This window comes from Lonchura striata, chromosome 23 (assembly GCF_046129695.1).
Source record: "Lonchura striata isolate bLonStr1 chromosome 23, bLonStr1.mat, whole genome shotgun sequence".
NCBI lineage: Eukaryota > Metazoa > Chordata > Aves > Passeriformes > Estrildidae > Lonchura > Lonchura striata.
This window is the reverse complement of record NC_134625.1, coordinates 2,790,707-2,816,379: the sequence shown is the minus strand read 5'-3', so window position 1 is coordinate 2,816,379 and position 25,673 is coordinate 2,790,707. Positions and strand designations below refer to the sequence as shown.

Here is a 25,673-nt window from a genome sequence, read left to right as displayed (position 1 = left end):
GGTTGGCTGTTGCGCCCTGCTCTCTTCATCCAGGTTTCTACCCAAACCTGACCTGAACGGGCACAAAGTGACCAAAACGTGACGAGAGCGCAGCCAGAGGGGTGTGGCAGTGGAAGCAGGACCTGGTGGTAGCGGGGCAGGGCCTGACCCTGGCTCTGCACTTCTTGCTGCCAGCTTTAACCCTCTGGGGCATTTCAAGCCTCTTTGTGGAGAGTACACACATTTGGTATTAACAGTGTGATTTTGGTAATAAGCAATGAATTCTAATTAAAGGATCGGTGAGGGAGATGGGAGATGACAGGTAGTTTTGCAGACTTTGCTGAGTGTTCCCTGATCCCCCTCACCAAGTACACCCCCAAATCCCCCCAGCTTGCTCCAGCCCCTTGGCATTGCGTTACGGCCCAGCCGCCCCTATGAATGTTTGATGGTCTGGGGCGTTGCAGACAGTGGGAGATGAAATATCAAACCTTGCTCCTTGCCTGGCTTCCCCAGCTCCAAACCCCCCAGCTTCGATCACAGGGGAGTGGCAGATTTCCCCCTCCTTTAGCCAAAAAAATACTGTGTGTGGAGGAGGGAACCCTGAGGGATTAAATTCCCATGTGGGGGGAATGCAAGGATGCTGCCATTCCCACAGCAAGCGCGCCACTCCTCAGCCCTGAGATTGCAGGTGCCCAGGCGGCAGTGGCTCGGGTTCCCCCTGTGCTGGCTGGTTGATAAATAATTAACAGTTAATCAGGGCTGGGCTTAATTACGCGGGGGTAACCGGAGAGCAGGTCGTGCTGGAGAGCGCAGCCCTGCTTCGGTGCCGGTGCTGGACATGGCGCCATGGAGCGCGGCCGGGCGCTGCCACCTCGGAGGGGACCCTGGGTGCTGCTGCTGCTGCTGCCGGCGCTGGCGGGGGGTGAGCACCGAGCTGTCCCCGTGTCCCGGGCGGGGGGCGAGGGAGCCTGACGGCCGCGCTGCCCCCAGGACAGCCGCTGGCGGCCGGCGAGGCGGCCTACGAGGAATGGCGGGCGACGGGCGTGCGAGGCCAGGCCGTGGAGCTGAGCTGCGGGCCGGCGGCCGCGGCCCCGCCGGCCGTGGTCTTCTGGAGCTTCACGCCACAGGGAGAGGGGGTCCCACGGGCCGTGGCCGTGGGCTCGGGCAGGGAGGTGGCCACGGCCCCCGGCGCGGGGATGCTGGGCCGGGTGACGCTGCGCAACGGGACGCTGGAGCTGCGGGAGCTGCGGGCGGCCGCCCAGGGCCGCTTCCTCTGCCAGGGGCTCTTCCCAGAGCGGGGCCGGCTCCGCGTGGGCTATGCCGCCGTCCTCCTGCGTGTCCTGGGTAAGTCCCTGGCTGCGGCCAACCTGGGGGGACCTGCTGGCCAGCAGTAGCCAGCATCACGCTCTCCTAGGTCATGGTCAAGCCCAGCCCCTTGCCCAGTAGCCAAAGAGCCATCCACTGGCCAACAAAATACGCCCCTAGCCAGCAAAGGGTTTCACAAGTCAATAAAGCATAGCACAAGCCAGCGTAGTGCCCTACTAGCCAATGCAGAGTCCCACTAGCCAACACGGTGGTTCACTAGTAACTGTAGTACCCCATTCACAACCAAGCACCCCACTAGTTAGCAGGGTACCCTACTTGCCATAGTGACCTGCTACTAGCCAGCAAAGCATCCTACTAGCCAGCATAACACACCACTAGCCAATAGAGCATCCCATCAGCCAAGCTAGTTCAACACAGGCCAACATAGCATTCATCAGCCAACCCAGAGCTCCACTAGCCAGCACAGGACACCATCAACCAGCAAACCTCCCTTGCCTCCAACTAATGTAGCCCCCTACAAGCCAACACAGCAGCCCACTAAGCCACTCTTATTTCCTTGCCCTGGCTACCCAAGCATCCCACCACCCCAAGCTGGTCCCAGTAGCTCCCCAGCAGGTGCCCGTGCCCACAGCCAGGGCCCCTCACGAGCCTGCAGGTGTGCTCACTAGCCATTCTACTGGCTGCTATGGCACTTCAGTGGCCAAACAATCCATCTGGGCGGGGGAGATGGGTGGGCCCCGGGGCATTCTGATGTCTGTGGGGGCTGCTCACACCCGGTGCCCCCAGTGCCTGTCTCGAAGCCCTTCGTGCGGCCGACGGCGGCGGCGGCGGCGGAGGGGGCAGCGGTGGCCCTGACGTGCACCGTGCGGGAGGGGACGGAGCCACTGAGCTTCTCCTGGCAGCACCAGGAGCCCCGGGGGGGTCCCTCAGTGACCCCTGCGGGGCCGGGGGGCTCCAGGGCAGAGCTGCAGCTGACGCCTGCCAACCGCAGCCACACGGGCTGGTACATCTGCACCGTGCGCAATGAGGTCAACAACCGCACCAGCGACCCCGTCTACCTGGACATCGTCTGTGAGTGCCCTGGGTGCCACCCACCTCGGGGGGCCCTCAGCCACCAGCTGGGGGGGCATCTTCAGGGCTGATGCCATCCATGGCCACCACAATGCTCCGTGGTTTGTCCATGGCCACGGAGCACCCTGCCACCATGGTATGTCCATAGCTATCATGGAACATCCATGGACATCTTATATCCTGCCACCGTGATGCCTCTGTGGCCACCACTATGTCTCTGTGGCCACCACGGTATGGCTCGTTGTTGCTTTTGCATATTCATGGCCATCATACACCTCACTGGCATAATGCCTCTCTAGTCACCATGGCCACCGTGTGCGCTGCCACCACGATGCATCCATGGCCCCGTGGGTCATGGTGTGCTCACAGCCCTCACGGCACACCCTTTCTAAGGGGGCTTTGCTTCCCTGCTTCCCACCGGTGGGAGGAAGCCCCAGGGAGGGCAGTGTCCCCTCTGTGGGGCTGTCCCTGTCTAAAGGGCCCCGTGTCCCCGCAGATGGCCCTGATGAGCCGGCCATCCGTGTGGAGCCCTTCTCCCCCGAACAGGGGGGCTTCTCGGCGGGCGAGCGGGAGGACGTGGTGCTGAGCTGCCTGGCTCCCTCCAACCCCCCCAGCCGCTATGTCTGGCTGCACAACGGTTCCCAGGTGCACGTCGGCCAGACCTACGTCATCACTGCCATCGCCCGTGCCCAGGCGGGCACCTACACCTGCCTGGCCGAGAACAGCCACCTGCAGACGCGCACCCAGGCCACCATCGTCCTCACTGTCTACTGTAAGTGACCCCGCGGGGGGCCGGCAGGTCCCCACAGGGTGAGACGGACCCGCGCAGCTCCTGGTGAGGATGTGGGTGGTGAGGTGGGGCAGGGGGGAGCCCACGCTCTCCCCCAGTGCCGGTGGTCTCCTGCAGATCCACCAGCCGGGAGCCCCAGCTGCTCTGCCCTGGCCTCCGATGATCAGCGGGATGTGGCCCTGCGGTGCCGCTGGCTGGGGGGCTTCCCCCTGGCCCGGCTGCGCTGGGTGGGCCCCCAGGAGGAGGAGGAGGAGGAGGAGGAAGAGGGGTTGATGGGGACCAGCTTTTCCATGGCCACCAGGATCCAGTCAGGGGCAGCCACCAGGAACGGCAGCTCCTTCTCCTGCCTGGCCTCCCACCCCGCGCTGCCACTGGGGGCTGCATGTGGGACCACCCTGTGTGAGTGACAGTGGGCCCATCTGCCCCCAGCCCCCTTCCTGTGCCCCTGGTCTCACAGCAGAGCTGCACTGACCCCGTGCCGTGGCCAAACCATGGGACGGGCGCTCCGGGGTGCTGCTGCTTTTCCTGGGACCTTCCGCACCTCCAGCTTGCTCCAAAACGGGGGAGCTGTGGCACGGCCGGGATTGCCGAACGCCCCTCGCCCCGGGCGGGGGGTGTCTCCTTTCTGGGGGTGGCACAGCGTGGCAGTGCCCCGCTGTGACGCCGCTCCGTCCCGCAGGGGTCCCGCCCGGCAGCCCCACCTGCGCGGCGGCGGCCACCAAGGGTGACGAGTACGTGATGCTGCGGTGCCGGTGGGACGGGGGCACGCCGCCCGTCACCCTGCGCTGGCGGGACGGCGCGGGCCGGGCCCTGGGCGAGCCCGCGCCCTCCACCGCCGTGCTGGTGCTGAGCACCGACGGCGGCCTGGGGGGCCGCGAGTTCGTCTGCGTGGCCGCGCACCCGCTGCGGGCCGCTGCCGCCGAGTGCCGCCTGCGCCTCGGTAAGCCGGAGCCTCCCCGCCGCCCCCGCCGCGCCACGGCGGGCTGGCACCATCGTGTCCCCCCTTGTCGCCGAGCAGAGGTCCCCGAGCTGCAGGCGGACAGCGAAGTGGCGGTGCTGGAGGGCGGCGAGGCGCAGCTGGCGTGCCGGCAGCGTGGCAGCAGCGCCAGTCTCGGTGCCACCGTGGCTTGGTACGACCCGAAGGAGCGGGAGGTGACACCGGGGCTGGCCAAGTACGGGCTGGAGGAGGGAGAAGCGTGGGTCAACCTCACCGTCCGGGATGCCGAGTGGCCGGGGGACAGTGGGATCTACCGCTGCACCGCCACCAATGCTGTGGGCACCGCCAGCCTCCCCGTCCGCCTCCGCGTGGACCGTGAGTCCCGGGAAGGGCAAGGGTGGGCTGGGGGCATCAAGGGTGGGCTGGGGGCATCAAGGTGGGGCTGGGGGCATCAAGGTGGGTCTGGGGGCATCAAGGGTGGGCTGGGGGCATCAAGGTGGGGCTGGGGGCATCAAGGTGGGGCTGGGGGCATCAAGGGTCGGCTGGGGGCATCAAGGTGGGGCTGGGGGCATCAAGGTGGGCTGGGGGCATCAAGGGTGGGCTGGGGGCATCAAGGTGGGGCTGGGGGCATCAAGGGTGGGCTGGGGGCATCAAGGTGGGGCTGGGGGCATCAAGGTGGTGCTGGGGGCATCAAGAGTGGGCTGGGGGCATCAAGAGTGGGCTGGGGGCATCAAGGGTCGGCTGGGGGCATCAAGAGTGGGCTGGGAGCATCAAGGTAGGGCTGGGGGCATCAAGGTGGGGCTGGGGGCATCAAGGGTGGGCTGGGGGCATCAAGGTGGGGCTGGGGGCATCAAGAGTGGGCTGGGGGCATCAAGGTGGGGCTGGGGGCATCAAGGGTCGGCTGGGGGCATCAAGGGTGGGCTGGGGGCATCAAGGTGGGGCTGGGGGCATCAAGGTGGGGCTGGGGGCATCAAGGGTGGGCTGGGGGCATCAAGGTGGGCTGGGGGCATCAAGGTGGGGCTGGGGGCATCAAGCCCCTCCTACCGGGTGCCATCTCGCCGCAGGGTACCCCGCCCCGCCCAACGTCACCATCAGTAAGCTGCGGTACACGCGGGCGCGCACCGAGGTGCGGCTGGAGTGGCGGACGCAGGGCGCCGGCAACCTCACCGGCTTCGTGGTGCAGCGGCGCCAAACCAAGAAGCCCCTCCGGGAGACCCCCAGCCCCTGGGAAACAGCCGCCGGCGACATCGAGCCGCACTCCCGCGACCGGCGCCTGGGGGGGCTGGACCCCGCGGTGCTCTATGCTTTCCGCGTCCTGGCCGTCAACCACCGCACGGCCGGGCACCCCTCCGAGGTGCAGACGCCAGGTGAAGCGGGCAGGGGCTGCTCCGTGGGGGCAGAGCAAGGGTTGAGTGAAGGGCAGCGTTCCCGTCCCGGTGGAGCTGAGGAGCCGAGTGTGAGCAGCCGTCAGTAGGTTTCAGGAACGGGCTCGCACCTTCCCGGGCCTTTCTGGGCTCTGCCCGTCCCTGCTGCCTGCCATGTTCCCTCTGCTCTGTTCCAGCCGAGCCTCCCTTCGAGGCCTACCCGGCGGTGACGGGGGCGGCGGTGGCAGGGATGCTGGTGGCCACCGCAGCATCGCTCCTGGCCGTGCACTGCATCGCCCGCCACCGGGAGACCCTCCCGAGTGAGTGCCAGGGGGCTCATGGGGGCACAGCGGGACCCCCGACCGCACAGCTCACACCGTCTGTCCCCCCAGGGCTGCACGACCTGCTGTTCCGCACGTGAGTGCCCAAATCCCTCTGCCCCACCGCTCCCAGCGGGCACCGGCGAGACCCCGCGCGTTCCGCAGGGCCGGGCCCGGCGCGCAGGAGCCCGCGGGCACCGCGGAGGATGCTGCAGCAGCCGCGGGCGGGGAGGAGGCAGCAGGGCCAGCGCAGGGACACCCGTGTGCCCCCGGCACGGCAGCAGGTACCGGGCCAGCCGAGGGCTGAGCCACCCGCCCCGCCGACCCAGCCCCTCCTGCGGCGCTCGGGCTCCTCCAGCCCTTGCAGAGCCGCTCTCGGCAGCACCAGGCACCAGCGATGAGCCGCCAGTTAATGTCACCATCACCGTGACAGCGACGCCGTGACCGCTCCGGCTTCTGCTCCTTATTTCCCTCTCCTCCTCTCGCCCACGCCACGGGACGGCAGCACCCACCCGGGCTGCGAGGCGGCTGCTCCGAATGCAGCACCCGGAGAAAGCCCCTCCGCCTCAGCCTGCAGTTACTGCTGGAGTAAAATAAATATTTAGGCTACAATAAATAGTTTCTCACCGATGGCAGGAAAAAAGCCCGAGGGCCGAAGCGCTGCTCGCAGCCCCAAGGCTGGCACTGGCTGGAGATGCTGCTTTGGGATTGTGCTGGGGTTTCTGTGGTACAGAGACAGCCACAAAGCTTTTCGTGGGAAGGGGCCTCATCTTCACCCCCAAACTCCCCCGTTTCAGGCCAAACTGCAGGAGGTTAAAAATAGTGATTGGAGGTGGTTTTTCCTGCATTGGTGCAAACACAAAGGGAAGCAGGGTCCAAGGAAAGTGTCAGGCAGTTCCCAGCTTTCCTCATCTTCTGATGTGTGTGGAGACAAGGGCATCTTGGGCCATTTTCGCCTGGATTTGGTTAATAATAACCCACTGAGAAGTATCAAGTCACATAAACCAACCTTGATCAGTGCCCACAGAGTATCAATCCCCACAGCAGCCATAAAGCAGCACTGATCCCTTTATCAAACCACCCCCAGAAACACAAACCCTACCCAAACTCCCTGCAAAACCATCACTTCAAACACATAACATTCCAAAGGGATATTACAGCTTCTCTGGAAAACAGAGCGTCTTTATCTGACACACCCACAATTCAGGGGAGATTTAAGCAAGGTTAAATTTAAATTTAAATTTAAAACCATGGTTAAATTTCAGTGTTTGGTGAAAATGAAGCAGCCACAGTTAAATCCCAACCACTTGTGGGCCAATCTCTGTTGGAAAAGGGGAAAACATTGCAGCAGATCCTGCAAAAGGAAAATCCAGGCTGTGAGGGCAAGATAAACAAAAAGGGAGGAGTGAGATCTGTGGTGGCTCTGGGGTACGTGGCAGCCAAAGCCCAAGCGTGTGAAGTCCATGGTGTGCAGAGAACTTTGGAATAAGGCAGCTCCAGATGGGAGGATGCTCAACCCTAAAAAAAAAAAAAGCAAAAGAATACATATAACCACAAATAATGCAATAGAAGAGAAGGCTTTGGGGAGAGCTCATTGTGGCCTTCAAGTACCTGAAGTGGGCTTATGAAAAGGAAGGAGAGGGATTTCTTAAACAAGCAGATACAGGACAAGGGAGAATGGTTTCACACAGCCCGAGGGCAGGTTTAGATGGGATAAGGGGAATAAATTCTTCCCTGTGAGGGTGGGGAGGGCCTGGCACAGGGTGCCCAGAGCAGCTGTAGCTGTCCCAGTCTTGGAAGTGCCCAAGGCCAGGCTGGACAGGGCTTGGAGCATCCTGGGACAGTGGGAGGTGCCCCTGCCCATGGCAGGGGTGGAATGGGATGAGCTTTAAGAATCATCAAATCAAACTGTTCTGGGATTCTATGAAACATAAAAAAACCCATCCCAACACTCGGAGCAGCCATGGAGCTGCTGCTACTGAAGCAGATCTCAAGGACTTCCTCCTCACACAGACATCACTCCCCAAACCATGGCAAAGCTGCACCAGTAGCCCTGAGCTCCCCAGGGTTTTGGAGCAGCTGCAGCCAAGGCTGGCACGGCTCCCTCCCTTCCCAGACTGGCCAGGGACACGCTGCTCTGGGCTCTACGTGTCACCTCGGGGTGGCCATCACTGTAAACTGTGCTTCACTTCTGGGGCTTTGCACTGTGCCTCGTGTGGGTGGATGGAGTGCTTTGCAAGCACTGGTTTGGGTTATTTACTGGGATTCAGTTTGGAAAGGAAAAATTAAAACACCCACCCAAACCTTGTAGGTAAGGTTGCAGCACCTCCATCGTGCTGTGTCCAGGATGGGTGGGTTCCTGACAGTCGTGGCCAGGGCTGCTGGGAGCTTTTCACCATGACTGATTTCATTTCAGAGCTATCCAAGCTGTTAGTAATCCCTCAAATCAAGAGTTGAACTGGATTTTGTCTTCTGTGAGTGGGAAAGTGAGACAGGCTGGATTTCCACTTGTACTTCTGCTGAAGGGTTGTTGAGCACCTAAAGACACAGTCACTGACTCAAGTTCTGCTTCAAGCTGCACAGGACAGACTCAATCAGGGCTCACTTTTCTTATTGATCTTATTTCCTCATCAGGATCTTCCCAGAGAAACCGACAGAGACCAGGAGGTGTTCATGGAAAGGAGGGTTCAAGTACCATGTCACTGAGCTGCCAGGGAGGTGGCAGCTGTTGGTCATTTCAGACCTGCTTAAATCCCTCTCTCGGGCTCCTCGGAAGCACTTGTCCCACTGGTAAATTGCCATGGAAACACACTTCACATTTCCCATCCTCATTCTTTATATTATTACAATTCTTTCTCATACACATAACCAGGCTAGTTTTGTGGTGTGTGGGGGGAAGAAAAAAAAAAAAAAACAACAAAAAAGGGATTTCAAGGCATAAATAATATAAAAAGGCAACCATTTTGAAACCAAGATACATTCATATGACACTACTACAAAAAATAAATAGTGACTCTCTCTGTTATAATTAACATCCCCCCGTGACTCCCTCAGCGGTGCTGCGGTGCAGTTCCTGGCGTTAAGTGGGGACAGCGGTCACTGCCTCAGGTTTCCCGCAGCTGGAGCTGACAAAGGTCCCCAGAACCATTTAGGGTGATTCCAGATGAACTCCATCCTGGTTTTTCCTTACAGTCCTTGGAAACAGGCTGAAGAATGAGGGGGCTCCAACTCAAAATGTGGTTCGATGTTTCCGAGTGCAGGAAGCTGCCGCCTGCAAAGCAAGAGCAGGGCGGGTGGTTGTGTCGGGGTTTTCAGGAGATTCTCTGTCAGCTCAACAGAATCACATGCCCCAGAACTCTTTAATTCCAGTGGGTGATGCTCTTTGGCCTCAGGCCCATTCCCACCATACCAGGCACAAGCACAGGGCAAAGGCTCTATCCCAGCACAGCACCTGTGTTGAACAGCTCACACTGCAGAGGTCAGCCCAGCACGGGAATAATAAAACCTGCTCCGAGATGGCTGCTGCTGAAAACAGCTAAGAAATAATGCTGAACCTTTAGGATTCATTTGCACATGGTCACAATTCACAAAACTGCTGCATTCACCCCAAATAAGCAACAGCTCCAGGCATTTGGTGGAAATGGGGCAGTGAGAAATTCATGGCACCAAGGCCACACTCCTGGTCTGGCATGCCCTGCCAGAGGTGTGTCCACCTGAACCTCCCTCCCCCTGCTGCCACGGGGTGGGTGCAGAGGGAGCAGCCTGATTTCAGCACACAAGGTGCAATGATTCCAGGATGGGACAAGGAACAGGTTCTCCTTCCACCAACAGAGACCAGGTCCCTCCCTGTGCCGGTTCCTGCCTCTAGGATGGCTCTGAAATGCTCGTGTCCTGTGTTGGGGGCAGTGGGTGTGCTGTGAGTGCAGCATCCATCAGTCACAGCCTCCTTGTGTGTCAATGAGCCCATTTTAGAGGCATCAATCACAAGGGCATGGCACTGGAGCAGCACGGCTCCCCATTTCCACGATGGGAAAGGCGGGACGCTTCACCTTCCTCCAAGCCTGCTCTTACAAGGGTTTAATTACTGGCTTCTCTGCAATAAATTAAGCTCCCTACAGATGTCCTACAGATTACTCCCAGCTTCCCAGGCAGGTGCTATCCTCTGTGGGATGCCTCACCGTCCATGCAATCCAGGGAGAGCTGGCTCACGCCCTCCCGACAGCAGGGCCGCGGTGCCGGGGGCTGCTCCGCGCTCTCCCGGCCCTCCTGCTCCAGCCGGGCGCTGCACTCGGGGCTGGCCGAGGCCAGGCACATGGCCACCATCACCTGGGGGCTCAGGGGCTTCATCTCCACAGCGTCCTGCTGGCAAGGGGCTCCCAGGGGCACCACGGGCAGCGTGCTGCTGCTGAAAGTGCCGTTGGTTTTGGTGAAACACCTGCGGGAGGGACAGAGGCCAAAGTTACTCACAGCGCCTTCTTCCCCTCACAGCTTTGAAATGTTTTACCGCATCAACAATCAGAGCATTTGTCAAATCAGTTTTAAATGTATTCGTGGAGAGATTCTGACATTAAGAAAAGGATTGAGTGGTTTTCTTTCTCCCAGCAGACAGCTGAAAACATTCAAAACACGCTCTGTTCCTTCCCCCATCAATTGAGACCCAATGACCTGATTGTGAGTCCATTTCTCCATCAAAGCAACTCCATAAAACATGTTTTCACTGCCAAAATAAAGAGCTCAAATCTGAAACCCAAGCAGCACACTTAGGTACCTTGAAAAATAAATACTAAGTGTTATTGGAGTGAATGCAAATTAGAAAAATAGATGCAATATAACAAATCTAACCCCCCTGTTCGGCAGTGTAAGTCAGACTGTGGCCCTGTAATACCTGTGTAAAGCTGTGGAACTGAAATTAAAGCACTGAATCAATTGTTACAGCTGAGGAATTTAAGTTTTAAACAAAAAGAAGAAGGATTTTGACACACATACCATTGTGGCGTGAGGGAAAACACCTCAGTGTTTGCAGCCTCATGAACAATGTGGCCCTCAGGGAACATTTATATAAAGAATTCCTACATAAGAAAGCCATAACTACCCAAAAAGTTAAAGGTTCACTTGCACAGCTACTAGAAATTTTGAGAAACTACATGCCAAGATGCTCCTTGGTGCAGGATAGAGATGGATCCACAGATAAACACATGGAAATAAGGATGGAAAGTGTCCACACCCTCCACTGACACCCCAAAATGCTCCTGTGAAAGCTGAGCAAGCTCCAGGTCTTTATGTGCTAATGCAGATACAACTCTGAGCACCCTTCTTCTCTTTTTTTTCTGACAGATGTAAACCCATCCCGCACCTACTTCGCTCACAGGGATGAGCCCAGCACTGATTGCTATCTGTCATCCCTGGGGCTGTGTAAGACTGGCATTTGGAAACACAAAAATTGATCCCTGGACCTGCCTGCTCAGCTGCTGGCTCAGCAAGCAGCACTGTGTGCTGCTCCAGACTGATTCTGGCCCACAGCTGAGCAGAGCAGATGAAAAATTGCTGGAAAAGGAGGAAAGATGGACTGGGACACCAGCAGTGCCAGGGCAGCAGCCAGCAGAGCTGACCTCGACAGCAGCCCAGCACTGAGCTCAGAAGGGTTTCAAACCAGGACATGTTAAGCTTGGCAGTTTCAGTTACATCTTTCCCAAGTCCCAGAAACCACTTTTATGCCATTAAAACAATTTAAAAAGTCATGACAATGTGGAAAACCATCACGCTGGAGGGACCTGTCCTACAGCCCTGCCTAGAGCCTCAGATCAAACCTGAAACATGACCAAAACCTGGGATCAATAGTGCCAGAACTGAAAAAGCAACAAAACACCCCAATAACACAAATAAACTTGTCAGGGGAGGAACTGTAATGAGCTTTCCCTCTGGCAGATGCTTTACCTGCAAAGCCAGAACAGCACAAATGGGTTCCCTCTGGAGCCTGCTCCATCCCAAAAATCCTGAGGATGGAGCAGCACTAAGCTTCAACCTTCATTCTCCTATTTTGTCCTCCCACTCCTGTAACTGCCTCCAAAATCATTATTCCAAGTACCAAAATACCACAGAAGCCACTGGAGAATCCACATGAAACACATCTGGTCCTCAAACAAATCCATTTATTAGTTTGCCTTTCTCTCCGCAGAGGTTTTGACCGTACTCACTTATTATTTAGAAAAAAAGGCTCAGAGAAACCCATCTAAATGTTTGAGTTTGCATATTTCTGGGGTTTCTTCTTAAAGATACAGGGGTCAGTGAAGTTCTCTGTATTATTGTAAGAGCTTGAAGGATGTTTCAACACAGCAGTTCAGCCTTCTAAGCTTCAATAACCACATTTTGATGGAAAATAGCCATGGGGATATCCAGAGAAGAGTGTGGAGGAAGACTATTGTAAAATCCCTGCTGGGAAAACACATCTTCTATAAATTCTTAATACTGGAACTAAACTATAATCTAAAAAAAATCATAATTTAGATGAAAAAGCTGGAAAAACAAACTGATGTTCCTAGATTTGAATTGTGTATTTCAGATTCTGATCAAAATACAGTGAATTTGCAAAGGAGAGAGATCTGCAGAAGTGTAAATTCCTCTGCAAATGTCAGGTATCTTGAGAGCTTTAGCACAAAGGCACAAGAGAAGAAAAAAGATCAGTTCTCAATCCTGTCAACCACAGGTTTTGTCCACAATAGCAAAGCAGGTCTCCAGTTTTCAGCAGCTTCTCCCTCTGGCAAGGCTCCACGAGAAGTTATGAGGGATAAAGTGCTAATTTAAACAGAAGACCCAGGGATTTCAGCACTGCAATAATAAAACCTGCTCCGAGATGGCTGCTGCTGAAAACAGCTATGAAATAATGCTCAACCTTTAGGATTCATTTGCACGTGGTCACAATTCACAAAACTGCTGCATTCATCTCAAATCAGCAACAGCTCCAGGCATTTGGTGGAAATGGGGCAGCGAGGAATTCATGGCACCGAGGCCACACTCCTGGTTTGCAATGCCCTGCCAGAGGTGTGTCCACCTGAACCTCCCTTCCCCTCCTGCCATGGGGGAACTGCCTGATTTCAGGGTGTGATTCCAGGCTGGGATGAGGACAGGCAGCTCAGGGGGACAGCCCTCACCTGTGCAGTGAGGTTGAACAAAATGGGGAAAGCACTCCAGCCTCCCATTCCCACTTGCCAAAACCTTTTGGGCTGACTGCACTAACCCAACAGGCCTTCCTCCTCCTTCTCCCCTTCCTCCTCCTCACCCTGGCCATGCACCCAGCTCCCTGGTGTAAAGCTGAGGCACGTTCTGGTGCTCTCCACTCCCCTCTCCCATGTCCTCCGTGCATTCCCCCAGCGGCAGGACAGGAACAGAGCGGTCCCTGCGGCGCAGCTCTCTGCCAAGCCGAGGTTAATGATCCCCTCCGGGCCAAGGCAGCTGTAAGGGACAACTTGTTTCTCTATCAAGCAGTCAAATATAGAATGGGGCTGTGAAAACTCAAAGTTCAGGCCCTGCTGATGACCTCTGGGAGGAGCACTGCAGTTGCAGAGGATGGAACTCTTTCCCTCGCTTTCTTATGGAAAAAAAAAAAAAAAAGAGCAAATAAAGAACTAAATGTGTTTAACACTGGAAGCAAGCTCTTAATTACAGTGTAACACATATGGCGTGTTCTAAATTACCACGAGTCTCAGACATCCTGGTGAGAGCTGCTGCACAGCCTGGTCAAAATCACAGCATTGGTGTGTGAGGGAAGGCACTGGGCTTTCCTGAGACCTGCCAGGCAAGGCATGCCCAGCTCCACCTGCAAGCAGCAGCTTGTCAACATTACTGTCATGCACATATTTATGGAAGCAAGAAGGATTCAAAGCTCATTAAAAGTGGTATTTTAAAAAGTAAAACTATGAAAATAAAGTGAATGTGTTCTCTGCCTTCAACAACAGCTTTATTGTTCAACAGGGGTTGGACTCCATGATTCTTGTGGGCCTAACTCAGAATATTCAATGATTTGAAGATTAATTTCAACTCAGCCAGATGCACACCAAAAGGCAGCTGAAGATTTTAACAATACTGAAAAATCAAAGTATGATTGAAAAAAAAAGCCCAGAACCTACCAGTCAGAGCAGCCCAGCTTGTCTGACTTTCAGTCCTATTTCTAATCATTAAAATAACCAGAGATTTAGTCAGAAGCCTAAGGAGTATAATAATTCCAAAAGTGAAAACTTAGTAATTTTTATTAGGTTTCTGACTCCCAGCTACAATGCAGAAGACAGATTTTCCCTTATTCTACACAAGAATCCTTTTTCACATGAAAATAAATGTATCCCACTCTGACAACTGGTCCTCTCCTGAAGGCCTCAAGGATTTCAAATCCCATGTATTACAAAGAACAGCATTGTGAAAGCAAAGGAGTGAGCTGGTTAGTGTTCTTAAGGGAATATCAGGAAGTGTAAAATATAGAAGACCAATTAAATACGATTTGACAAGCTCCATATGGAATTATTTTGTTATCTCAGAACTGAAGAAAAACACAGGAAATACAAATTTTTTTTAAAAATCCAGTGACCAACCTGCCTCACTTCCTAGAGAGCATCAGAGGAGCATGTTGAGCAAAGTGAGATATGGGATTTTAACAACTTGTTTTATTCTGTCGTATGGAAAATCCTCAGCTGCTCTCCAGGTCATCCACGAAGCTCCTTGTGCTAGCCAGGACTCCAGCTCTCATCTTTTGCCAGCCCCAGCTCCATCCCAGCACACAGAGGGAGGGCTGTTCTCTGGGCAGGTAATTTCTACCTGTTATTGTCATTTCTACCTGTTATTGTCATTTCTCACCTGTTATTGCCATTTCTCTCCTGTTAGTGTAATTTCTCACCTGTTACTGTAATTTCTCACCTGTTACTGTCATCTCTCACCTGTAACTGTCATCTCTCACCTTTATTGTCATTTCTCACCTGTTACTGCCATTTCTCACCTGTTATTGTAATTTCTCACCTGTTATTGTCATTTCTCACCTGTTACTGTCATTTCTCACCTGTTATTGTAATCTCTCACCTGTTATTGTAATCTCTCACCTGTTACTGTAATCTCTCACCTTTATTGTCATTTCTCACCTGTTATTGTTCCGACAATTCCGGCAGCTGATGCACTCCGAGGGGTCAGTCTGTGGCACTGTCGTGTACATCCCACCACCCTGCAGCAGGAAGGATTAACAATTAATAATTAATCAAATTAAGCAAATCACTGTTGGGACACCCAAGAGCTCTTTGACTCAGTTTCCCCACTCTGGTCACGTTATCGATGCCCTGCTCTGGGCTGTACGTGGCACAGCAACACTGAGCGATTGTCCAAAGGCCAGGGGAGGGCTTTGCCAGTGTGTGTGTCAGGGAAAAGTAAATAACTGCAGCTTAGACAAGTATGTGGTCATTTCCCTGGTCTGTTTTCAGCTTAATATGCTGAGGTTTAATTTAATAAACACACTGTAAATATATTTATTTTTAACGCTGATGACAGACACGAAAGTGAATTGCTGTTCATTAGCACGCAAGGCTTGTTTAGGGAGACAGAGGATTAAATTTGCAGGGCTGATGTCACACACAAACCCATCCCACTTTCCTGTAATTACTCCGATTAGATCAGTTTACTTCACTACACTGATTTTTGAACCGTTTCGTATTTGTACAGATGGGGTAATTCCTCAGCCAGCAATGACTCCGGGTGAGAGGGATTTTGTGTTGTTGGTTTTGGCTAACTGGGCCATTACAAGCCAGTTGAAATGCCCAGATTAACACATACCTCATTGTTAGGGACCAGGCAGACAGTGATGTGGGAGCCACTCCAAGGGGCTGCAGAGCCAGCCTCCTGCACTGGGCTCCAGCAGGGAGCCAGGCTGGGCAGGCTCACCTAGCTTTTGGCAGCTCAGGTGCTAGGCAACTTCTAGCAATCCCTATTTTTGCAAAAACAGAGCTTATCCTGAAGTTTTTGAGGGATAGGGAGCACTGAGGAAATGCCTAATTAGTCTTGATTGCCATCCTAGCCAGTTTCTCCCTTGCTCATTTAAGCCAATCATTGAAACAATAAAGAGCAACCTAATGAAGATCAGAACATCCTGTTCCTCCGTGTAGCCTCACCCACATGCCAGTCCCAGCCCTTCTCCATGGGCAGAGATTGTGTAACTCAAACTTTCTACAACAGGGAGTGGGGAAAGAAAAACTCAACCCCATCACCTGTTCCCAGCAAGACAGCAGAGCTGGGTGGACACCTCCAGGCACAGAGGAGCTCCAGGCACCAAGACCTGTGTTATCACAAATATATTTCCTTTTTTCACCCCCAAAAAAACAAAAATGGAATGGACAAAACATAATGCAACTCCAGTCTTTCTCCAGGGCAAGCTTCTGAGCTTGTTCCTGCCCTGAGGGCTTGGAGATTTTTGGAGAGTTTCACCCACTGGGAGGTTGGACAGGTCAAAAAAAAACTAGTTTGGGCCTTGGTTGCTCTTGAAAACAACCAAAAGTGGGCACTTCTTGCTTCATGGGTAGGCAAAGGCAGAATGGGGTGAAGAACTGACTGGTCTGGGCTCAGACTGAGGGAACTGAAGTGGCAACTACTGTGCAAGTGCTAATTTGTTGTTCAATAAAATGAAGTGCTTGTGCTCAATTACCAACACAAACAATAGACCCGTTTTTTTTCTCCAGAAACAGCATGGGTTATTCAGACTTTTGAACTTTTTCTTTCAGTTTTCCTGGGCAATGTTCACAGTTTTGAGTAAGTTTAGTAAGTTTGAATGCAAGCCATCTGTTTCCATAGACAATAATGAAATCATTATTCTCTCTTGGAAACAGGACACGTTTCAGCAAATGAAGTATTTTTCCACAGCATACAAAGGCTGGATCGCAGACTGAAATTAGTTTTTAATTTTATTTTCAATTTCAAAACAAAAAACGAGCCTGTCTCAACAGTCACAAACAGGGGATTGGGAAAAAAAAAAAAAAAAAGCAGCACTATTGCTGTGCTGCAGTTCAAGATGTATGGGGCACTTCATTCCATGGAACCTCCTGCGCCATTCGTGCTTTGCCATAATTAATAGCATTGCTCAGAGTTACAGATCTGAAACAGGTGGGGGAAAAACGGGTGATCCATAAAGCTGCAGAATAAGCAGCTATAATTAAATGTATTTAACTTGGAGATTGAGAAATACCATATGTACAAGTAAAGTATCTCAGCCCAGCACTGAGGCATTCTCAGAGCTTACATGCTGTTAGGAGGAGGGTAGAGGCAGATTTCCCAGAGTAAGTGGAATTCTTGCTGTCATCTGATATTCTCAAATGAAAACCATGATGTTTGCATCACAAATATCAGCCCAGTTGCTTCCTCTGGGATAAGGAATTCAGTGGAACTGGCTGTTATCAATGGATGAGTATTCCCCCACACAAATTAAGCCTGCTTCTACAGCCTCTGAATAATCCCCAGGGTCTGGGCTGAGCCTCCCACCCCGTGCAGGACCTTACATTCACAAGGTGATGGGGGTGTTCATAGTCCATGTGTGTTCTGGACAGGGAGTTGCTGTGCCCTGGGTACAGTCCTGCTCCTCCTCCACTCATGATCCCATTGACACCATTGGCAACTTTGTGGTGGACGTGGGGACAGCCGTTGCTGAGGCCGTTGCTGAGGAAGCTTCCATGGACGCTGCCGTTGACTCGGCTCGTCCCGGGTAGGGTCGTGTACTCAATCATCTGCCCGTTGATTTCTGCCCCTTGGTACAGGTAGCCTGGAGGGTCGTATTCTGCAAAAGACATTATTACTGAAAGCACCTCTACTGATAAATGATAAGTTAAATGAGCATCCCTAAAAATAAAGAAACTTATTTTTTCTTTCTCCAGCTTTTGTGAACTAATTCTGATATCCAACTGCTTAGCATATGCAAGCAGACATGGCAAACAGCCACATCCTGCAGAGCAGGCCAGAAATGTTGGTCTGGAAGGACCTGGCTGATGTCAATCACTACAAGAGTGTCCTAAAACCAGGCCTTTTGTATCACCAACAGCCCTTCTGCTGTATCTGCTATAAGCTGCTTCCAGAAGATCTCTCTGGGCTGCAGCTGAAGACACTATCTTCATTATCTCCTACATTTCTCTCCGTAGGAGAGTAAGAGAGTTTAAAAATAACCACAGGCCGTGGCAAGAGCAAGGCTGATTTATGCACAAGGAGCAGAAAAGGCCAGTGCAGAGATTCTGCTGGCTCTGGGTTGTTGGTGGGTGCAGAGAACCTTGCAAAGCTCCTGCTCCAGGCTCCTGCTTGCTAATGGACAGGTTTTCCTTATTAACACCTCTCTGGAAGACTTGGCCATTGAATGCCATCTCATTGTGCAGAGACTAAGAGGTAACAAGAGACTTGTCCTAGAGCTGCAAGTTCTCTTTCTTTCCAGATGCACTCAAGAAAGGGTGAGATCCAGGGTTTAACTCTCTACAAGTTTAACAAGTGATTACGATTACACACATTCTGCCTCTGCAATCATCAGAGACCTATGCAGGGGCTTAAAGTTAAACACAAACTGCAGAAACTTTGCTCAGGCCTGTCCCACAATATTCACTGGGTGAATCACAATCCTCCAGGGATGCAGCAGGACAGGGAGCATCAGTGTGAAGAAACTGAGACATTGCTGCTCTTAAAAACCCAAGTCTGCACCTAAGACACACCTGGAAGTGCAAGCCTCTACAGAAATACAAGCTGGCTCCTAACAGGAAACTGCTTCCCATCCATAAAACGCAGCGTGGACATTCCTAATTTTACTCTGGTAATATTTTCCTCATGAACCCAACGCCCACTCACTCTGCATGGCGTTCTGCTGCCGGTTCTTCCAGAGGCACATGGCGATGAAGACGATGAGGATGAGGACCATGACGCCCAGCACACAGCCCACGATCAGGTACAGCATGTCACTGCTGCGCACGGGGCCGCTGGCGGCCACAGCCCCGCTGCCCCCGGCCCGCTCGGGGGGGTTGGGTGGCGTGCTCAGGTCCCTCACTGGATATTCCGACGCTCCCGGCGTGCGTTTCACTGGATGAGTAGAGACAAGCACGTGTGCATCCACTAAATGCATTTTCTACATGTGGTTTTTCATCATGACATGAAAATAATTACTGCCGAGTCTGAGTCCCGATGTTTCCAAGGCAATATTAAATGCTACAATGAGAATGCCAGCTCCTATTGGGTAATAACTGTTTGCCTTGGAAAATGGTGATTTTCCCCCCTGCTCACCCCCTCTTTGAGGTCACTGGAACTTTAACGAGCCACTCGAGGTACCCGTGGCTGCAACTGCTGTAACTCTCAACTTGAAAGAGCACAAATCTTTCCACTTCTGAGGTCAGGAAAAACCACAACATTCATTTCTCTCGCCCAGGCTCCGCCAGATGACCTGCTCTTATCTGATGTGAACCCTGCTAACCCCCTTTCCAAAAACCACACAGTTGAAGATCAACCAAGAGATGAACAGAAAAACACTGAAAATTAGATGCTGGTTTAACCCAGGAATTGCATTTACATTAGTTTCCAGTACACCACAGTTCAGATTTATTTCATTTGACACTAAAACCCTAAAAGAGGTGCCTGGCTTAGGAGTGAAGCTGGTCAGAGAGACACAAGCATCTCCATGCAGGCATGCTGGATAAACCAGATCACCCTTATAAGCCTGGGGGAGATAAATTTTAAGGAAGAAGCAGCGTGAATGACAGATTACATCTTGCCCATTTTAAAATTAAAGAAGAAAGTTATATTCCTTGCAGGAGGGAGACCAACCGTGTGTGCAGCCTTGAAGCCCTGCAGCTCCTACTCCTTCCTTCAAAGGTTTCACTACTCACTTCACTGAATTTTGATGCTTCCGCTCCCAGAGGGCTTTTTTCTTTTTTTTTTCTCTCAAACATTTTTTCATAGCACTGCATTTGAAGTTTACTGTCTGCATTTTCCCTTTACAGCCTTACTTGGTTTTAGAGATTAAAGGAGACAGGAATTCTTCGCAAAATAAATGTGACTGCCATATCTGACACTTCCCGAGAACAGTACAAACTTTGTGCCAGAGGCATGCAGGATTAGGGATGGAGGCAGCCAACACAGCCATCAATTGCTGTGGTCTGCACTTATACAACGTGTCACAGAGCCCTGAAGACATAAAACAGATGTACAAATCAATTCTGTCATCTTTAGGCGCATGGTTGTCTCCTAAGGAGAGGCCATCAGCAGCGCAGAGGCAGCAGCACTATCTCTGAGGGCAGGCAGAGCTGCAGAGCTCTGCTGAGAGCCTCAGGAGTGCAACGGATCACTTTCCATATGTTCAAAACAATCCCAGCTTCGGAAGACAAAACAATCCTCCGAAACATTCCAGAAAATTATGGTCATCATCGCAGCTGACTTTTGTGCTGCATAAAAATTCCCCCAGTGGATCTTTCCCGTCCCAAAGGCCACCCCGGCTCGGCCCCGCAGCCTCACCTTTGGTCTCACAGATCATCACGTTGCTGTACTCACTCTCCCCTCCCTCGTTGTAGCACTGCATCTTAATGTCATAAGAAGTTTCAGGCTGCAGGTGATTTATCAGGTGCCACTGCTTTGTACCTGTAGGTGGGACAAAAAGTAAATTGATTGCAGTTCATTTACCCACAGGAGCCAGAATTATGGACAAGGGCTATAGCAGGGACCTTTTCCACCAAATGCAGGGGCACTGCAGCTTGTTTTGTTAGCACAAAAATGTTCAGTAGTAGTTTATGGACTTAGCTGAAACCATGGCCCACGAGTGGCATCCCATGACAGAGGGCTGGAACTAGATTGTCTTGAAGGTCCCTTTCAACCTAAATTATTCCATTACTCTCTAAGACTTATCTGGTGAAACTGATTATTAGAAGGACCTTTTGATGAATTAAAGTGAGTGTTTTTTCAGTATTTTCTTTTAAAGAAAGTCATTCTCTACAAAACCAGAACTTACTAAACTCAAAACCCAGACATCCAAGTGGCCACACATGCATTGAAGTTCAACACAGCCCTGTGCACCCTAAACATGGAAGCATCAAAGGGCTGGGTTTAGGGTGGATCATGCTGACTATTTGCAGTACACTGGGCAAATTACAAGGAAAATGGGCATAGAGAGCTTGGGACAAGCTTGGCTGTGAGCAGACTTTCCAGGGGTGCAAGGTCCCACTGCAGCCATTGGTGTCACACAGAAAGGACACATCTGGGTTGCTCAATTTGGCCAAAACCCCAAATAACTGAACGTGCATTTTATGAACCATCCTGGGAATGCAGCAGGGCTGTCCCGGTGCCACTGCCCCTGTGCCACTGCCCCTGCAGAGCCCGAGCCTCAGCCCGAGCCAAGCAATCTTCTCTAATAGGACAGTTTTGTCATCTCTGGCCCCTGGCCAGCATTTCATTTAGACACCCTCCTGAAGTGCTCAGTACTTCAGGATAAATCACTCCCAGTTTTTACTTTCACGGGCTTGTGACAAATTTTACTAAATAGCGACCTTTTTTTTTTTTTCCTTTTTTTTTTAAGGGAGTTTAATTAACTGTTTGAGTGCTCGTAATCCCTCTTGGAAAAATACCACCTTGAACTGTTTTCCACTGTTTCTAAGGAACTGTCTACCACCTACTGACTTAAGCATTAATAAAAGGGCTCGGGCGTGCTCGGCGGGCAGGGGCTGTCACCGTGATGCTGCTCCGGGACCCCAGCCCCGGTCCAGCCCCTCTGCCCGGCCCCAGCCCGGCGGGGTACCAGGAGGTGCCCCCCGGACCAGGGGCTGCCCAGCACGCTCCCTGCCCACATCCCAGGGAAGGCGGACAAGCCCTGGCTGAGGCTGGAGCTGCCTTTCCCTAAATCGCACGTTTTTCCCAAGATTGAGACTCGGTTTTCCCGGCGCCCCCACCCCCAAGCATTCCTTTCGGTAATTACTACACCAGGTTTTAGGTTTCCGCTTCAAACCATTAGTGGAACTGGAATCAGTACAGGCACTTTAACTGTCCTCTTCGTGCACCATTAGCAAGGGAAAACATTTAAACAACTGACATCAGACTGCATTTACATTTAAAATTCAATCTCCAGGATTCTCGAAACACAGAAATTCAGACCAGAAACGGTGAAATGCAGACCATCGCTGCAGGACAGGGGTGATTTTTTTGCTTTTGCTTAAAGCGGCTGAGAGATACCTAGGAGCCATCAGAGCTTTTTGCCTTTTTTTTTTTTTTTTTTTTTTTTTTTTTTCCCTTCAAATAAAATCTGATTTTGCCTGCAGCGGCATTTATAAGGAAAAAAAAAAAAAAGGTTTCTGCAGAGTTTTGAATGTCTCGAAAGACAAGACTTAACAGGAAGCGGTGAGGAAAGCCTGCGGCAAGCACTTAGCTAGCACAGGCATCACAACACTGTTTCCACAACTCCTGCAGTCATTTCAAGATAAAATTCCCTGTCATAAAGCAGATTAATTCAAAGGTAACAGAGGGGGAAAAAAAGCAAAGAACAAGTGATTTATGGCAAAAATACCTTAAGTCACATGTTCCTCTACATATTTCACATCAAGTGCTTCCAATCACAACTTAATTGAAAATAGTTCTCTCTCTTTTTTTTTTTTTCCTCCTGAAAAGCTAATTTAGGGGAGCACAGTAAAGAAAAGTTGAAGCTTAAATCTTTCCACCAAGTGATTTCTGTTGCAGGCTCTGGCAGAGCGGAGCAGCTGCTAATGGTTTCAGACTGCCACAAAGAGTTCAATACACACACGCTCGGAAAAAAACCCGAAACAAGCTAATTTCACAGCACAGTGGAGCCCACTTAAACAACTAACTGCTCAGTGTATAAGACTTATAAACACACAAGTTCTGTCTAGCAAAAGCTAAAATACATTTGCAGATGAAGGTGAAGCCTGCATAAGGTTCTTTAAAGCCTGTGAGCTCAAACTCTGGATCTTTAATAGCTTTATAGTGTGCAAAAGCTTATGTCATGCATCAAAGTACTATGTGCAGTATTGTCTGGCAGGGGAAAATTTTCAAAATAAAGGTCCATTCCTCTTGTAACTGAATAAATGAGGGGGAAAAAAATAATTAACGTCATTGGGCCAGAATGAGATCACTGCGTTTGCTCAGCCTGAGCAATAAGGACATTAAATAAAATATTTTTTAAAGGGTTTTCCACTTCTGGACTAATATAGACATTATCTAATAACTTCTTCCAGGAAAATGATGATCTAATATGCACAGGGGAAAAAAATAACTTGATTAAAAGGCAAAATGAAGCACAAACATACTTGCATTTGCAGAGTGCTACAGCACTTGAAGCTAAAAGCAACTTCCTTATAGCAGGAGAAGTGATTAGGCGAGGTAAGAGGAGAGAAGGGCAATTACACACAAGGTACTACCAGCTTAGAAAGTCCACGCTGGGGTAAATAATTTTAAAAGCCAGCTAGTTGTTAGTACAGTCTGTAACCCAGATGTTTTTATCCTGGGTTAAACCTCATTTACACTGCTTTCTCTTTATACAACTTGAAGCTACACCAGTTTAAATAGACCTTCATTAAGGATTTGCAGCTGTATAACAAGCCAAACTTAAACCCTGTATTACCCTGTATTTAGCTCTCAAGCTTCTATGTCAAAGAGGCTTCAGAGGGAAGAAATCAGCTCACGTGTGGGCAAAACCCGACGTTAGGGAGTTGAGATAGCTCCTTCTGTGAGATATATTATAGAGACTGCTTGGGAAAAGCAGTTTAGATTTCAGATAAACACAGCCTACATGGCTACAGGGCGTCCTTCCCCTTCTCCAAGCAGGCACCATACCGTCCACAATATCCCGCTTGTAGTCGCTGTCGTTGTCGCTATCCGTGGGCCGGTAATAGATGTAAAATCCTTGGATGGGCGTGTTGTTGTTGCTGGATGTGATGTACTACAAAAGAATTTTAAGAGACTGCATGAGAGAAGAAAAGTTTTAACTGAGTCCTTGCTGAGTTGTCGTCACCGAGTAGCTCATCCTCTGCAGATATGAGTATTTTTAATAAGGCTGTGTAAGCAAAGGTGACTGAACTCCCCTGAGTAGCCAGAGAGTAGGATGGGTACAAGAGGCTGAGCTTGGGCCGACACTTGCCTCCCTCATCACTTCCCAAACCCTCAGTTAGGCTTGGACCATGCACAGCCTGAAAATCTGCATGATTAATGGAAATGGAAAAGTTAAAACCATAAAACTCTTCAGAAAGAGTTAAGGTCACTCTAAAAATCAGCTCAAGAATCTTTAAGTTATGCAGCCTCCTGAGGAACCAGAGGTTATTTTAAGTTTATTATCCTTAACATCTCTTAAGGCTGAGCTAGCAGAGCAAACTAACACTGGGAACTCTACACATTAAATCCTCCAAAGTATACCAGGGGGTTAGATTTCAAAACAAGAGCAAAGAATTTCTGTGGGTTTCAATAAGGACTTTAAAGTACTTGTTTACAATAGACGAGGTAACAGGGGAAAGGAAAATGTTTCTCTAACATGAAACCTCCACTAGACGTGAGGGAAGACGGCGGGTTTGAAACACACTCCCAGCCACCCCAGCCTGGATTGACAAAAGCAGCAGGAATTGCAGGAAACGGAGCCAACTCACAACTCATGGCACAAACAGGGCTTGGGACAGAGTTAAGCCCACTGGTGCCTCTGAGATGTCTGTGCCAGAGCAGGTGGACTGGGGCGGCTGCAGCCTCTCACTGGAGCTGCCAGTTGGGCACATCTGGCGTAACCCGAGGAGGGGTGTGCGGGGTCCCTGGGGAGCTGGAAGGGGAGTGGGCTGGAGGGAAGCCGGGAGATGGTGCAAAAAGCAACAGACAACTGACAGGGCTGCCTCTGAGCGAGAAAAAGTCTGGAAATGGGGGCAGAGCGCTCCAGAGGCACAAGGCCCGTCACGTCCCCCAGTTTTACCACGCGGCCATGAAGCGCCCCAGCCCTGTCCTAGGAACACGATCATCTCCAGGCCTTGTGGCGGGAGGAAAACCTCCACTTGCCGCTCCACAAAACAGCTCTTAACCCTGGACTTTGAACAGGAGCTGTGGGAGGAACAGAGCTGCTGCACCCACCGTCCACTTGAGCATGATCTGGGTGTCGCTGATGGCCTCGGTGTAGGCGATGTGCGGGCCGGCGATGGGCCGGCTGGAGAAGCGGCCGGTGAATCCGGCCACCTGGTAGGGGCGCGACGCCGCGCTGCGCGGGCTCTCCCCGTAGTTGTTCACTGCGATCACTCGGAACCTGTACATTTCTCCTTTTAAGGGAAGGAGGGGGAAGAAAGAAGCCCTTGTAGCAAAACAAGCGCTGGAAAGAGGATTCAAGGAGAGACTAAACAGATTAGGAAGTACTTTTTGCACAGTGTCCAGTTAGAAAACGAGAGGAGTCCTCGCCACAGACTGATGTGGAGATAAAAACAGCCTCTAGAAGTTACTCAAGGAAAATCCAAAGGCTACTGGAGATGCCTCCATCAGCTCAGGAAATCTCTAAACTGATGGGCACGGAGAAGATGCCTCAAAGGATCCCTATCACCATCTATTTCATTTTCTCTTGTGTTTTTTTGCCTGAGTTTTCAGGGCTAGACACTGGAAGAAGTCAGGACAGACATTTTTCCATTAATGCATTTTTCTCTACGTTCTGAGTGTTCACTAGAAGGACAATTAAGTTAAAAATAGCAGTGATACACAACCCTTCTCTCCACATGAACAAGTATTAAATTATGGTGTGGTTTTTTTCCACTTGGAAAGCCAGAAATCAACTTAAATTCATGTAACGAGCTCCTAGGCTATACACAAAACCCAAACCTAATCGAGCAGAAACAGGGTAATCCAAGCAGAAGTTAAAACGAAAAAAACTGAAGAGCTGCAGTTATGAAGGATCATTTCTG

General features: G+C 51.5%; 2 protein-coding genes across 2 annotated transcripts in view; one reads left to right on the top strand and one right to left on the bottom strand.

The window, feature by feature from the left end:
* The first annotated feature begins 825 nt into the window (after positions 1–825).
* Positions 826–6,231, top strand: VSIG10L2 (V-set and immunoglobulin domain containing 10 like 2). The gene is made up of 10 exons (XM_077788075.1): positions 826–901; positions 970–1,323; positions 2,092–2,376; positions 2,873–3,148; positions 3,284–3,565; positions 3,846–4,478; positions 5,168–5,470; positions 5,665–5,787; positions 5,860–5,884; positions 6,069–6,231. The coding sequence occupies exons 1-10, from the start codon at positions 826–828 to the stop codon at positions 6,229–6,231; spliced, it is 2,520 nt and encodes an 839-aa protein (XP_077644201.1).
* A 717-nt stretch (positions 6,232–6,948) lies between these two features.
* Positions 6,949–25,673, bottom strand: part of CDON (cell adhesion associated, oncogene regulated) — a 59,532-nt gene continuing 40,807 nt past the window's right edge. Inside the window, exons 13-21 of the mRNA XM_021525766.2 lie at positions 24,862–25,043; positions 23,593–23,698; positions 20,275–20,397; positions 18,622–18,849; positions 17,301–17,575; positions 14,907–14,986; positions 9,966–10,222; positions 8,086–9,058; positions 6,949–7,305 (exon numbers count right to left, since the gene is read on the bottom strand). Coding sequence (XP_021381441.2) covers positions 8,892–9,058; positions 9,966–10,222; positions 14,907–14,986; positions 17,301–17,575; positions 18,622–18,849; positions 20,275–20,397; positions 23,593–23,698; positions 24,862–25,043 — 1,418 coding nt within the window. The 3' untranslated portion in view covers positions 6,949–7,305; positions 8,086–8,891. The remainder of the gene's footprint in view (positions 7,306–8,085; positions 9,059–9,965; positions 10,223–14,906; positions 14,987–17,300; positions 17,576–18,621; positions 18,850–20,274; positions 20,398–23,592; positions 23,699–24,861; positions 25,044–25,673) is intronic.